The sequence below is a fragment of the Papaver somniferum genome, chromosome 1 (genome assembly GCF_003573695.1).
Source record: "Papaver somniferum cultivar HN1 chromosome 1, ASM357369v1, whole genome shotgun sequence".
In the NCBI taxonomy this organism is placed as follows: domain Eukaryota; kingdom Viridiplantae; phylum Streptophyta; class Magnoliopsida; order Ranunculales; family Papaveraceae; genus Papaver; species Papaver somniferum.
The window spans coordinates 188,040,921-188,054,374 of record NC_039358.1 but is presented as its reverse complement, the minus strand read 5'-3'; the positions used below and the strand labels follow the sequence as shown (position 1 = coordinate 188,054,374).

General features: G+C 38.2%; 1 protein-coding gene across 4 annotated transcripts; it reads left to right on the top strand.

Moving 5' to 3' along the window:
- Positions 1-296: 296 nt before the first annotated feature.
- On the top strand, positions 297-6,904 carry LOC113310202 (CBL-interacting protein kinase 32-like). 4 transcript variants are annotated; one of them, XM_026558813.1, is made up of 14 exons: positions 297-508; positions 2,106-2,168; positions 2,439-2,510; positions 3,075-3,182; positions 3,264-3,344; positions 3,665-3,718; positions 3,823-3,948; positions 4,030-4,119; positions 4,230-4,352; positions 4,447-4,566; positions 5,003-5,119; positions 5,218-5,274; positions 5,374-5,448; positions 6,253-6,904. In XM_026558813.1, exons 2-14 carry the CDS (start codon positions 2,127-2,129, stop codon positions 6,331-6,333), a joined length of 1,146 nt encoding a protein of 381 aa, XP_026414598.1. In that variant the 5' UTR covers positions 297-508; positions 2,106-2,126; the 3' UTR covers positions 6,334-6,904. The 4 variants fall into 4 exon arrangements, 3 of the variants coding, with proteins under 3 accessions (XP_026414598.1, XP_026414584.1, XP_026414592.1); XM_026558799.1 differs by lacking the exon at positions 297-508 and adding an exon at positions 1,446-1,636; XM_026558807.1 differs by lacking the exons at positions 297-508; positions 3,075-3,182 and adding an exon at positions 1,446-1,636.
- The last annotated feature ends 6,550 nt before the right edge of the window (positions 6,905-13,454 follow it).

The following is a 13,454-nucleotide window of genomic DNA, read 5'->3' as shown; positions in this document are numbered from 1 at the left end:
TGCTAGGGAATATTGGGCGGGTTGGTGGGTCGGGTCGGGTGAAGGAAGTTCCTACCCATAACCGATCCAACATACGGTGGGTTTTCACGTGCCTCACCCATAGTCGACCCATACCTAGGTGGGTCGGTTCGGGTACGGGTATTTTTCAACGGGTGTGGGTCGGGTCGGCGGGTCGAGTCGGTTATGTGCAGCCCTAATTTTGACATAACTTGTCGTTTCTCACTGGTAGGTAGTTGGTAGACCGGTTAGGCATCATGGTTCATTTTCTCACAGTCACTGTCATTTGGTCAATATTTTCCACATCAACCTCTCAGAACTCAGCGACCAAGACAAGTACAGTGGAGTGATGCACAGACTGAATCTCATTCTTCTTTGTTATCACCTCATTTTTTTAAAAGAAACAAATAACATTTGTTTTCTCTCATTCATGAATTCAAGTACTATGTTTGCTACTTGTTTATTCATTCCTCTTTTCTTTTGACTTCTCCAGTTCTTTCTAAATTAAAAGGTAATACTTTTGATCTTTCATTCTACTTTTCTTGCATAATGAGATGGGATTTGCATAGTGATAGTTTTTGTGATTTTATTAATTTCTAAGTTTGTAAGTGCCAAAAAATGTATATATTAGTAACTCTTTAGTCTATTAGGGTTTGATTGTTTCTATGTAATTTCCCCGGTTAATTAAGTCACGGGTTTAGCTCAGATACTTCATTGTGTTCCTCTTAATTCTAATGTCTTGGTTCAATTGGCTGAATTTTGTTATTTCAATATGGAAGTCAAACTTGCTTGATTTTCGTAGGATTTATTGGCTTAATGTTCCAAGTTCACTGTGTTTGAAGTAGGCCTATTCATCACACAGTCAAAGGAGAGGAAAAAAACCCCGTTAACTTCCCTCATGTTTTTAATATTGTGGACTACTTCAAGAGGGATGAGTTTAAGCTTGATGTTTTCTGCTCAAATTTGACTTGTCGAAGTAAATTGATCCAATTTTATGTGCACTAAGTCTCCTTCTTGGATATTAGTTTGTTGCTCTGTGGGTAATTTACTGCTCTCTGATTCGATTTTACTAGACTAACCATTGTGATTTGGAACCATTTGCATCCGATTTTATATGTTTCACACGGCGTTGTTAGACTTACAGACTTGAATTTCATTGTTTCTTCATTCATTATGGATTTTATGGTGGAGATTATATACTAGTAATAATTTGGTATTTCTTTCCTTGCGCTTGTTTATATGTAGCCTGCATGATTTGTATCTCGTTGGATATGAAAAAGTTGTTTGCTCTGTCATGAGAATGAATGCTGGTTCATGTCAGGCAGAAATGATAGTTTCTGTAATATTGTAAAAGCCTTAGCTTAGTTTTGTGTTTGTGATTGTGGTTTATAATCTTGTGTTTTTACGAGGGAACTTACAGAGAGTGGTGGTTCCCATTGATTTTGAAGAAGTATTTGAATTCAAAAGGATGAGTACTTCTAAAGTTATGCGTCTAGTGGGTAAATATGAGCTAGGGAGGACGATTGGAGAAGGAACGTTTGCCAAGGTGAAGTTTGCAAAGAACTCCGAGACAGGGGAACCCGTTGCCATCAAAATCCTCGACAAAGAGAAGGTTCTCAAGCATAAGATGGCTGAACAGGTCTACTTTGTTCTCCTATAGTTACCTAAATTTTTCCTTATCACGTTAGAGCATGCGCTTCATGCTTGTTTGAGAAATAGCAATGAGATGCCCCGATATCATGCTAAGAATAGCTAACATTAAACCAAATGAATAACAACCAGTGAATATTCTATCTGTTTTTTGGGTTAGAAATGTTTCACTGCAGTAGCTTTCTATGTGGCTGTCATCATTTATATTTTTCATAGCATAATTTACCCAGTTCACGGGAAAGAGAGGATCAAACAGAACACTGAAATACAAGCCAGTTCACCTGATTAGCGACTTTCTTGAGTATTATATAATCCCTTGCTTGCATTTAGGCTATATGCTAGTTGACTCATAGATCTTATGCTATAATGTTAGTTCCATAGATGGTTGTGTGCTTGTTTTTTGCTTTACCTCTGTAAGACTGTTATGCTCATTGAAAATGCTTATGTTATATCTGCAGATAAGGAGAGAAATCTCAACAATGAAGCTGATAAAGCACCCATACGTCGTTCAGTTGTACGAGGTATCTTCTTTTTGCCCTTTAAATTGGGCAGTTTTTGTGAATGTTCAACATGCTCGGATCCTGATTCAACCCAATCGTGCCATAGGGCAAAACTTGACTGAATCTTGACTCAACTGTTTATACTTCTTATTCATGGCCAAAACTATGCTGCAAGGTTCTTTAAGGGTTCTAGCAATTATGATATCATAATGCTTGCTTGTGTCTCTAGCTTATCCCTATTTATTTTATTTTTTTTGTCATCTTTGTAAATGATATATTCTCTTGGTTTAGGTGATGGGAAGCAAGACAAAGATTTTTATCGTTTTGGAGTTCGTCACTGGAGGGGAGCTCTTTGAAAAAGTGGTAAGTGGCGATAATTTATACTTATCCCCTTTTATCTATTTATCTGGAAGACTTCATAACATATATCCATGAAGTCCCCTCTACCATGATTAGATGCATGCATTTTTATCGTTTTGGAGTGCGTCACTGGAGGGGAGCTCTTTGAAAAAGTTGTAAGTGGCGATAGTTTATACTTGTCCCCTTTTGTCTATTTATCTGGAAGACTTCATAACATATATCCATGAAGTCCCCTCTACCATGATTAGATGCATGCAGTGTGCTTTACCTTGAGAATTGAGAACTTAGTAACGACGGGAACACAAGGAGCGTTAAATTTAGATATATAGGTTCTTGACACGGTGCCAGCAGGGGTGTCTGGAACCAGCAAAAACACATCAGTATGCATGTGAGTTAACGTTACTTCTTACGCCATAAAGCTATTCAAACAACTGAAGAAGGATGTATGGATGGTCGAAGCTAAGAAGTTGGTAGAAAAATATGTGCACAGGAATCAGGATGAACCGAACTTTAAAATAGCTCAAAATGAAATCCCCACGTATATTAATCTGAATTCTGGTTGTGAAGCTCAATGATGGCCGCATGAAGGAAGAAGAAGCAAGGAAGTACTTCCAGCAACTTATTAGCGCTATCGATTACTGCCACAGTAGGGGTGTTTACCACAGAGACTTAAAGGTTGATTCTGTAATGTGTTAATTTTGTAGAAATTAGGAAACTTCAGATCTGTAAATTTAATTTTGTCTCTTTATGATGCAGCCAGAAAATTTACTTCTTGATGTGTGTGGAAACCTCAAGATCTCAGATTTTGGATTAAGTGCGCTTTCCCAGCAAGTTAAGGTAATGAGTCGAAGATACAAATGTGAATACTATTGAAAGTGGTTCTTGTTCTTGAAAGCAAGTAACTGAAAGTTTATGGGTGCCACTGTCTTCAGCTTAATGTGATACCAAAATGGGTGCAGACATTCTGCTCATCAAATCCTCGTAATGTTTTACATAACTGGTTGAAGGGTTTCCTGCATCTCTGTCAGATCAGACGGACCATTATTTGTAGTTTTGGGTGAAAATTACAAATATATATATATATATATATATATATATATTTTATATAAAGAGCTTTGTGTCTTCTAACTGACTCGTGTAATATGTATTCCTGGTAGGAAGATGGTTTGCTGCACACTTCATGTGGAACTCCAAACTATGTAGCTCCAGAGGTTATGATGGTTTTCGAAGCTATCTGATGTTTATATTCATCAATTAACTCATTTAATGTCGAGGCACAATCGTATAATGATATTTCTTTCTTGCACTCTCGTAGGTCCTTAAGGATAGAGGTTATGATGGGGCAGCCGCAGATTTATGGTCATGCGGGGTCATCTTATTTGTACTTCTTGCAGGTTACTTGCCTTTTGATGATTCTAACCTTATGGTCCTGTATAAAAAAGTGAGCATAAATATGTCCACCGTTTAAGTGTACTCTTCATTGTGATCCATTCACACCATAATGTTTTTATCGGACTTGCAGATATCGGCTGCAGAGTATATTTATCCTCCTTGGATCTCTTTTGGGGCTTTGAGATTAATAACTCGAATCTTGGATCCCAATCCCACAACCGTAAGTATGTTTTGTACATCTGTAATCATGGTACTAATTTGTTGTTCGGCGGCATTTGGTCTCAAGTGAACTTGTAAAAGGCAAATCTGACTTATTATGGTATATGGCAGCGCATTACTGTTCCTGAAATTTTAAACGATGAATGGTTCAGGAAAGGGTTTAAGCGTCCTGTGTTTCAGGAGATAGATGATATAAACTTGGGTGATGTAGAAGCTGTTTTCAAGGGCCCTGAGGTGAGTCAAGAACAAGATAATAAGATGTAGTAAAATTTTGTATGGTTCTTGTTGATAATGACTGAATTTGATATTTGTCATTTGCATGGTACAGGGAACCCCAATAAACCAAATAAGAGCAAAGAAGGAAGAGCAGCCAGTCGCTATGAATGCATTTGAACTGATTTCCTTATCAAGGGGTCTCAATCTCGGAAATTTGTTCGAAGTAGAACAGGTTCACAAAGCTAATCCTTTACTTTAATATGTTGGATGTTTATTTTCTGTCATATTTGAAAAGGTTAATAGCATAATTCAAATTCATCGAAATGCCATGCTTAAAGAGTCAGGATTCTAGGGCAATCACAAATTGCAGTTAAATGGGGATGGGTTGGGTTTTATGATCAGGGTTTTCCAAAACCGCGAAAATGTTAGATATACATGTTGGTATGGTTTATGAACTGTTTTGTGAGCTGAACTTTTCATCTAGGTTTGTGCCGCCAACCAGTGACTTTCAGGACTTTTCCCTGCATTTACAATGTGAATCCAAACAGCACACTAAACGAAGAATTTAGCCATGCACATATCTGTACTTCTGTCTGTATATGGAGTGTCAATCAAAAACTCCTACACTATTTTTAAAGTTCTCATCTGCTCTTTTGTGTTTCTATTAGTCGGAAATAAAAAGGGAAACAAGATTCACTTCTAAATGTCCAGCTAATGAGATCATATGTAAGATCGAAGAAGCAGCAAAACCACTTGGTTTTGATGTTCACAAGAACAACTACAAGGTGAAAGGAATAGATATCAAATGTATTTTGTGATCAATTAGTTCTTTTATGCAACTTTCCTTCATGAAACATGAATAAAAGGGTCTCACTTTTTTCAGATGGATCTAGAAAACGTGAACGCGGGAAGAAAGGGAAAACTCAAAGTTTCCACAGAGGTCCTAGTCACTTGAAAACTCTAGTTAATAGAATTAATATTCCGTGTCATGTTCAGTTGATTTCTCATATGTTCGTCTCAACAACTCCACTAAATTCAGGTATTTCAAATGGCACCATCTCTTCATATGGTTGAGGTACGAAAAAAGAAAGGTGATACTCTCGAGTTTCTAAAGGTATATTTTATATTCTCTTCTCTCTTTATGTTGTTGCTGCCATATGCTTTACTCATGGCAAATTTGTCGTCAACCACCAGTGCTTGTATGATTGTACTTCATCGTGGTTACAATCAGCTAACATATTTGTTTGTTTCAATTAACCTTCACTTTTCCCACCACTTTTTGGTTTGTCATTTTTTGTTTACCGTACTCCTTAATTTGGATGTGCCCCGGCTTCGATGTGACTATGTCGTCATATAATTTTATATCTATCCATATGTTCAAGCGAGATGACCAGCGTTATCTCAATTTCTGGAGCCTTCAACAAGTACCTAGTGTGTTTGGGTGACTGTACTATTTTTATTTTCTGGAGCCTTCAACAAGCACCTAGTATATTTCAGTTTATCTTCAGTCATTACGGGAAACTGTAAGCAAGGTAACCAGCTTGTGCATTGTCATCCAAAGTGTCCAACCTACTTCTTGCGGGGGGTCATCCCTTCCACTTACCTAACATGTTCACGAAAGTCCTACAAAATGAAGCTTTTTGAACTACACCATAACAAGCTAGGAGAGAGTTTTCCGTATGACATCCTAAATACGTTTGTCTCATGGCTTGCTGCATTTCCCAGTGTTGAGGTTTCAAATATATGAACAGCTCTTATTAAATTTGTTGGATGATAACATTTGCACTGCTTGAAATAAAGAAAAACGTAAAAAGTAGAAGTTACTGTAGCATCTTCTTGTTCCCAAATGTCGATCTATTAGTTTCTCATAAACAACTGATTGCATCCTGGAGTACTAATATCTTGCATTGATTTGCAGTTCTATAAAAAAATTGCAACTCAGCTGAAAGATGTTGTATGGAAATCTGAAGAAGACATGCAGAATGGAGGTAAAGGATGATAAGGTAGAACCACCGACTCATGTGATGACCCGTCTAATGATAATTAGCAATTTTGACTTCTCTTCTGGTCTAAATATAGTTGTCTTCTTTTTAGGTTGGCTGTAAGAGATTGTACTGATCACAGTTGTAGCTTGTTCTAGTTCTGTTTCTTTTTTGAAAATGAGAATATATTGACAAAAAAAAAAGAAGGAAAAGAAACATACAAAAGGAAAACACTAGATAAGAAGACAAGAACTTCGAGGAGACCAAAATATGGACAGTAAAAATAACCTTTTAGCTAGGATTTCAGTTAAACGATGATTCCCACCCAAGATTTGAATGGTGTGCTTGTCTCTGGATGTAGGGTTGTTCTGACTCATGAAAATATTGAAGCCTTGTTGCAAACCTTTTTCATTTGTTTTTTCAAACGCCTGAAAAATTGTTTAATTAACAATGACGCTGGCAGTGGTTCAGGTAGTTTTATTTTTCATAGATTAGGTGTTGTTATTCAGAAAGGGGTTGGTGCTCAGCTTGTTGCTCGGCTGCCAACCAAAAACTCTGTAATTTGATCGCTCAAATAAAATTTGTGAAGAATAAGACAACTGGATAGCGAAAAAACAAAACAAAAAAAATATAAGATCTGAGTTACAATACCACACTTGTACAAGGAGTTTGACATCATGCCGTGCTGTAAGGAGTCCATGCCCAAGGAGTTTGACATCATTCCGTGCTGGAAGGAGTGCATGCTGTCTGGACATGCATGAGATGACCAGCACAAAGTCTTAGATCTGGTTTAGGGAAGCCTTGTCACAAAACATATACAAGGAGCGGACGAAGTTGTTTTAGACCTGAATGGTTTAGAGAAGCCTTGTTACAAAACATAGAGATGCTAAGGTGGCTTATTCTTTCCAGGAAATAGCATCGAAATCTACTGAAGAACTCATTTCTTTTGGTCCTTTACAGTCTACAACCTTTTCCAACTGCCAACATTTTGGCATAGTGAACAATTTGAACCTTCACAAAAGGCAGAAACATTTATGCGTAGACTTTGAACTTTTAAGTTTGGGCCAATTACGGAATGATCATACTTTTTGGCACAAAACGGGTACCTAGCTCAGCTGGTCATCCCCGTTTCCCAAATTTTTTATGCGTCAGTTAATGTAGTAGTATGTTGTTGGAGCTTAGCTTTTTAGGCTTCCAACTAGTTAATGTAATACTCTTTACAAAATGGTCTTTTTCCATCCGATTTAATAAAACGGTGTTATCTTTTCCGAAAATATCCTCCCCTAAAATACCCCTTCTAGTTAATTAATTGGTTGAGGTGGTGGTGATGGTGGTGGTGGTGGAAGCTTAGGAAATTCCGCTAAATCCCAGAGGGGAAGCGGTGAACCCTTTGGGTGAATGCAATGTAACGAGCCTGAATGTGGTGTAACGAACCTGAATGCGGTTTTACGATCCCGAATGCGGTGTAATGATATGTAAGCGGCGGCACCACCACCACCAAAAAAAACATAATGAAGGTAAAAGTTAAAATTCTATATGGAGGGATAAATAGGAAGGACGTATAGGTGATTTCATTGACATATTTAACTGTGAGTCACCACTTAACTCTCTTCCTAAACGGATGTATGATCATTTTGTTAATAATTTGTAACAATAGGATGCTTTTGTGAATCGGGTTCTAATATTAGGACTGTTTTGTACATTATCCAATTTTTAACAACAATTAGCAAGAGAGACTAGGTTCTCCACACCCTAGGCAAGCTCTACTTTCTTTAGTACTCAGAAGACGAACACAACTAGAAGGCAATTACACGAGACCTAATTCGTCTCATCCTTGAAGTAATCGCAGATAAAACAAAATAAATAAGAGGGAGGGAAAAAAGGAAGGAAGAAAATGGCAGTTCAAATCATCAATTCTAATACAAGTACTTCAGCTAAAAATGCTCATAATTTGTATCTCCTCCGTCGTGTTTGTACAGCCTTGATCAAATATGTCCGTGACTTGCGTCAATTTGTGTTGGAAAATTGTATTTGGCGTGACAACTTTCAAGTGAATAGAAAATCCTTTGTATGTTGGATTTGGAAATGGGTTGTATACATATGGTTTGGACCTTATATTGTTTGGTCCAGTTAAAAAAATTTAGTTACCGTGAAACTAAGAGAAACCTAATATACCTATTCGTATACAGGCACAACCCTTCACGAATTCATAGTTGAGATTTGAATTTAACAACCTTCCATGAAGCGACATGACGGCGAAGAGGTACCTTTAGCATCTCTCTATATATATACCCTGCATAATTAGGTTAGAAGATCAATCAGAGAAACTAGTAATCATTCTATTGCATTCACTATAAATCATTGATTAGTTTATGTCAATCAAGAGAGTTCATCACTAAAGTTTTGGTTCACCGTTTCTCGAAGTTTGGAGTGCCACTACATCGAGAAGAAAGTCGTTGTATCTTAGAAGACAGACATTGATAATCCGTAAGCATCGTCGACTTTGATTTGATCTAATTGGGTTTACCTTTCTCTTCTTCTCTGTTTGTTTTATTACAGTTTATACACAAGATTGCCAACAATCTTAAAGACAGACCCTTCTATTGTCTTGTGTTTTATACAGTTTAGTTGATTTGCGAGACCATTTACATTTATTGTTCATTAATTGTCTCCTTGATACGGAAAGTGCACATTCCAGTATAATGGTCAACGTTGATAATGCGTCAGGGCCAGGGGTGTTATTATGGCGAACCATTATTCAATCCTTAGCGGTTGTTTATTACAGTATCTTGGAGGGAATCAAATTACACAGTGGCCCTTGAAGTGTAGATACTGACTGAAGGAATAAAGGAGGCTATACCGAAACCAAAATGGCAGAGTTCAGGCACGGACGGAATTTGGGGTGGGGTCACGTTGTTTTTGAACAAGCCTTTTGATCTAGTCCAACCATAAGCATTTGTGTTGAGGTTAGATAGTGCAGGGACGCAACTGTTAATTAAGAGATCATCGCTGCTAGTTTCATTCCAATTCTTGTTCTCGAGAATTCTTGAGGATATGCCTGGGATCTTTTTGACAGAGTGCTAATGGTCCACAAAGTCTACAGGACACAGCCAAACGTTGTGGTTTAGCATTGTAGAAATATTCTATAACTGACGTTAAGTTGTCTCCTGTTACAGTTCCCTAGGAGAGATATATTAGTCAACATGGAATGAAAACCAGTAAATCATTGTGGAAAAGAAAATGATTGGGAATTTCATGACAAGACAAGAATTGTATATATCTATGATCTGGTTCCTCAAGAATTGTATGCATGATCGGTGAAGAAATCATCTTCTGCAATTAGATACCGTGTTTCTCTTGGAAGATACATACTGACTGCATAACTATTGCAAACGATTGTTAGTATCTTGTTCAAGGATGGATGCTAAAACTCTGTGGTTCTATGTTACTTTCATGGTACCCAAAAGAATTCAACCAGTGCACCAAGGAATTCTGAGGGTGTACCGTGTATGTCATATAACAAGGTAGTTATAACATTGAATTCGTCAAAAATGTGGGGATGCTTAAAAAGCATTGCTAGTACAAGAGACAATTGTACACGTCATGTCTATTGAATCTTATAAAGTGACGGTTCGTGGTATACACGATTGAAGTTTGGATGAAATCTGAACTTCGGTTTGGTGTCACTTTGGGCAGAAATAGCACAGTGGTGTTAGTAAGGAAAATTCAGACCTTCCAAGAAATGAATTTCTTTATTTTAGTATACCTTCGAAATGTGGGGGTTCGTATGTTGTTCGGACCAACATATCTTGTAACCACCTCACGAGAAATCCTTTTATGAATTATGGAAAACATAAAAACCCTCGCTAAATTGCCACTTAATTGGGGCTTATAGATTACTTCATCTACCTTATACACAATGATAAGGGGTGTCCAAATTTAAAACAAGCTACCAAAATTACCCTCTAAAAAATATTAATATTATTAAATTACTCCTGTCAACTCTTAATAATAAACCTAAATTAGTTTTCATTTCTAACCTGAAAACCGATTCTTCATGTTTTCTTCTCCCTCTTTTTCTTTTTTTTTGAAACCAAAACTCGTCGATTATCGACGATCCAAAATCAATTAATCGTTTTCTTTCTTCCATAAAATGTCGAAACCATCATGCTACTAACAGGAATTATTCTAGTGAAGACGATCCCGGAATTGTTGAAGTGATTCGAAAGAAAACGAAGGAAGTGCTCGAGGAAGCCGAAGCCTCTCGTATCGCACAAGAGGAGGAAATGGGTCGAATCAGGTAATTTTCTATCAACCAAATCCTCTAAACTAGGTTTCAGTAACATGCAATCCCTTAGAAATCGAAATTTTTGATCAAAACTATCTGGGTTTTACAGAATCGGATTATGTTAGTGTAAAAGTAAACCGATTCTGTTTAGAAACGGTTTATGTTCTTTCTCACATAAACCGATTGTTCTGCATGTGAATAGGAATCAGAGAACGTTAGTGTATAAGTAGCCCGATTCAGTTATTGGTAGGGATAACCGTTTTTTCTGTAACTTTTTTTCGTTAGAATCGGATTACATATGTGTTTACAAAAACCGATTGTGTAGCCTTTGAGTTCTTATATACTTAGTCAATAATCGGACTTTATATGTATATCGAGAAAACCGATTTTTGGAATCGGTTTACATTAGCACTTAAAAAATCTGATTGTTGGTTTTATTATGTTAGGAATCGGACTTTATATATGTATCGTGTAAACCGATTATGTACCTTGACTTAGAAAAAATGCATTCGATTCCATTGTTGTTTGTCGCTTAACTCCGTATTCTACAGGCCAAACAAGGGCAACCAACAACAGCAAGCCGAAAAGAAATATAAGAGGAGACATGACCTTCCTTCTCCTAAGATTTTGGGACCTCGTCGAATAGAGGGTCAAAATTTGAATGCTTCCCACCGAAGGGCCAAGGGGAGTAAAGCCAAAGGGATCAACATCAATGACCCACCACCTCCAGCGGAGCAACCAACACATGAAGAATATGATTCTGATACACCTACTGAACTAAAAGGTGGTGAGGAGGAGATGAATGTAGAAGAAGAAAGTCGTGGCAAGAAAGGTGTTGAAGAAGAAAGTGATGAAGAAGAAGGTGAGGAAGAAAGTGATGAAGAAGAAAGTGAGAAGCAAGTTGGTGAAGAGATAGGAGAAGTTAAAGAACAAGTCCAAGAACAAGTACAAGGAGGAGACGTTCAAGAACAAGGTAAGACAGATGGTAAGAAGAAAGATGGTCCAAAGAAGAAGAAAGGTGACTACATGCCCGACCCGCTGAAGATGTTTCCTCGCGGCCCTAAGGATCGCGTTTACGGGTTACCAGGTGATGGAGGACAGATGTTATGGGGGTACAAAGACAGTTGGGCCGCCGTCGTTGCCATACCATAGTAAGTACCTAAACCTTATGTTATGTAACATAAAAATTATTATCCGTGTAGTGTTTTGATTGTTGTCCACCGGGTTTGTTTTGTTTTATATGATCACAGGGATGCCGTTCGTCTTATGAAGCCAGGAACGTCGGTGAGTATGATGAGGCAATGGCCACTGCAAGCAATAAAATCAACCGTCGAAGAAATTCCAGAAGTAATCGATCTAGTCAATTTTACGGGGTTGTTACATGCGGTCGAGAATTTGGACCTTGGTTACGACAAACCTCTTTGTTCCGCCTTTGCCGAGAGATATTACGGGGAAACAAATACTTTGCATCTTCAGTTTGGCGAAATGACGATAACTCCAAATGATGCGAAGTTCATTACCGGGCTAAGCATAGAAGGTAAAGTCGTGAAGCACAAAGACTACGCGCAAGAGCCTGCGTGGGACAAGATTTACGCGTTCACCAAAAATGTGTTCCAATAGGATGAGGAGAGGACCAAGTCAGAGATGCTGGTAGGCAAGTCAAAGCAGAGGATATTCCATCTCTCGAAGCTGAGGGACACCTTTATGGGAACAAATAAGCTTCGTGCTGAGGGAAAAGAGGTGACGCCGGAACGTATCATCGCCACGGCCAATGCGTATGTCCTCTACGTCCTGGGAGATGTTATCTTCCCCGACGTTTCTGGTGCCCATGTGAGCGCCAACTTTATCCAGCTGTTGCAACCATTTGACAAGATTCATGAATACTCTTGGGGCACTGCCATCCTTGCACACTCGTTGAACAAGTTGAGAAAGGCTTCTAGGGATCGAAGGAACCAAATCGGAGGGAATATGGATTTTCTGCAGGCGTGGATATATGTGTACTTCCCAATATTTGCTGAAAGGGATTTTGAGTACAAGGAATGGGACCACCAGTATTATGGAGACAAGTACATCTACATAAGTAAGCCGAAGAACCAAAAGAATGGTTATCTGAAGTTGAGACGCCAGTTGGACAACTTGACAACGACAGATGTTGTCTTTGATCCTTACAAGGAGGAATTGGTTAAAGGAAAAGGAAAAGGAAAGAAAGTTGGGTACAAAGAGAAAAGTGATTATTTTGGGCCTTTGTTTCACCCAAGAGGATATGTAATGTACAACCCGACGAGAGTCGCAAGACAATGCGGTTACGTACAAAAAATCCCAAAGGAGCACAAGATGTTCAAAATCAATGAGAAAAAAACCAAATCATATGATAATGATATAGACATTGTTCACAAGCCTTTACCATCATGTGATTATTGGGAAGATAGAGCATTTCACAGATATCCTTTGGATAGTCCATCTCGAACAGATGATGACTGCAATTACGGGTTACATGCCGTGGTACCTCAATGTTTCGCATACTCGAGTGATACGACTAGATGAGAGGCCCAAGATATAGGACAAAGATAAGGCTCTCGAATGCCTGGTGCGTATTGTTACTCAATTACAGTTTTGTTAATGTTATTAGCGCTTTTTGTTGAGTGTTTGTTATTTAAAATTGAAACAGAGAAGCCGAGTCAGGTACTTGATAACCCAAGCTAAGCTACAAATCAGGGAAGGGAAAAATATTAAGTCCAATGAAAAGCTGATTGATGAATTGAACAGTCTCGAAGATGTAGAAGCTGGTGCAAAGTTTGGGGGGTTGGAGGAGGAGGAAGTTGAGCCAAAGAAAAAGAGGAAGAGAAACCC

Coding starts and splice junctions, on each gene's coding strand:
- LOC113310202 (XM_026558799.1), top strand. CDS start 1,466: ATGAGTACTTCTAAAGTTATGCGTCTAGTGGGTAAATATGAGCTAGGG. Junction 4,567..5,002: donor ATTTGTTCGAAGTAGAACAG/GTTCACAAAGCT, acceptor TGTTTCTATTAG/TCGGAAATAAAAAGGGAAAC. Junction 5,449..6,252: donor ATACTCTCGAGTTTCTAAAG/GTATATTTTATA, acceptor ATTGATTTGCAG/TTCTATAAAAAAATTGCAAC.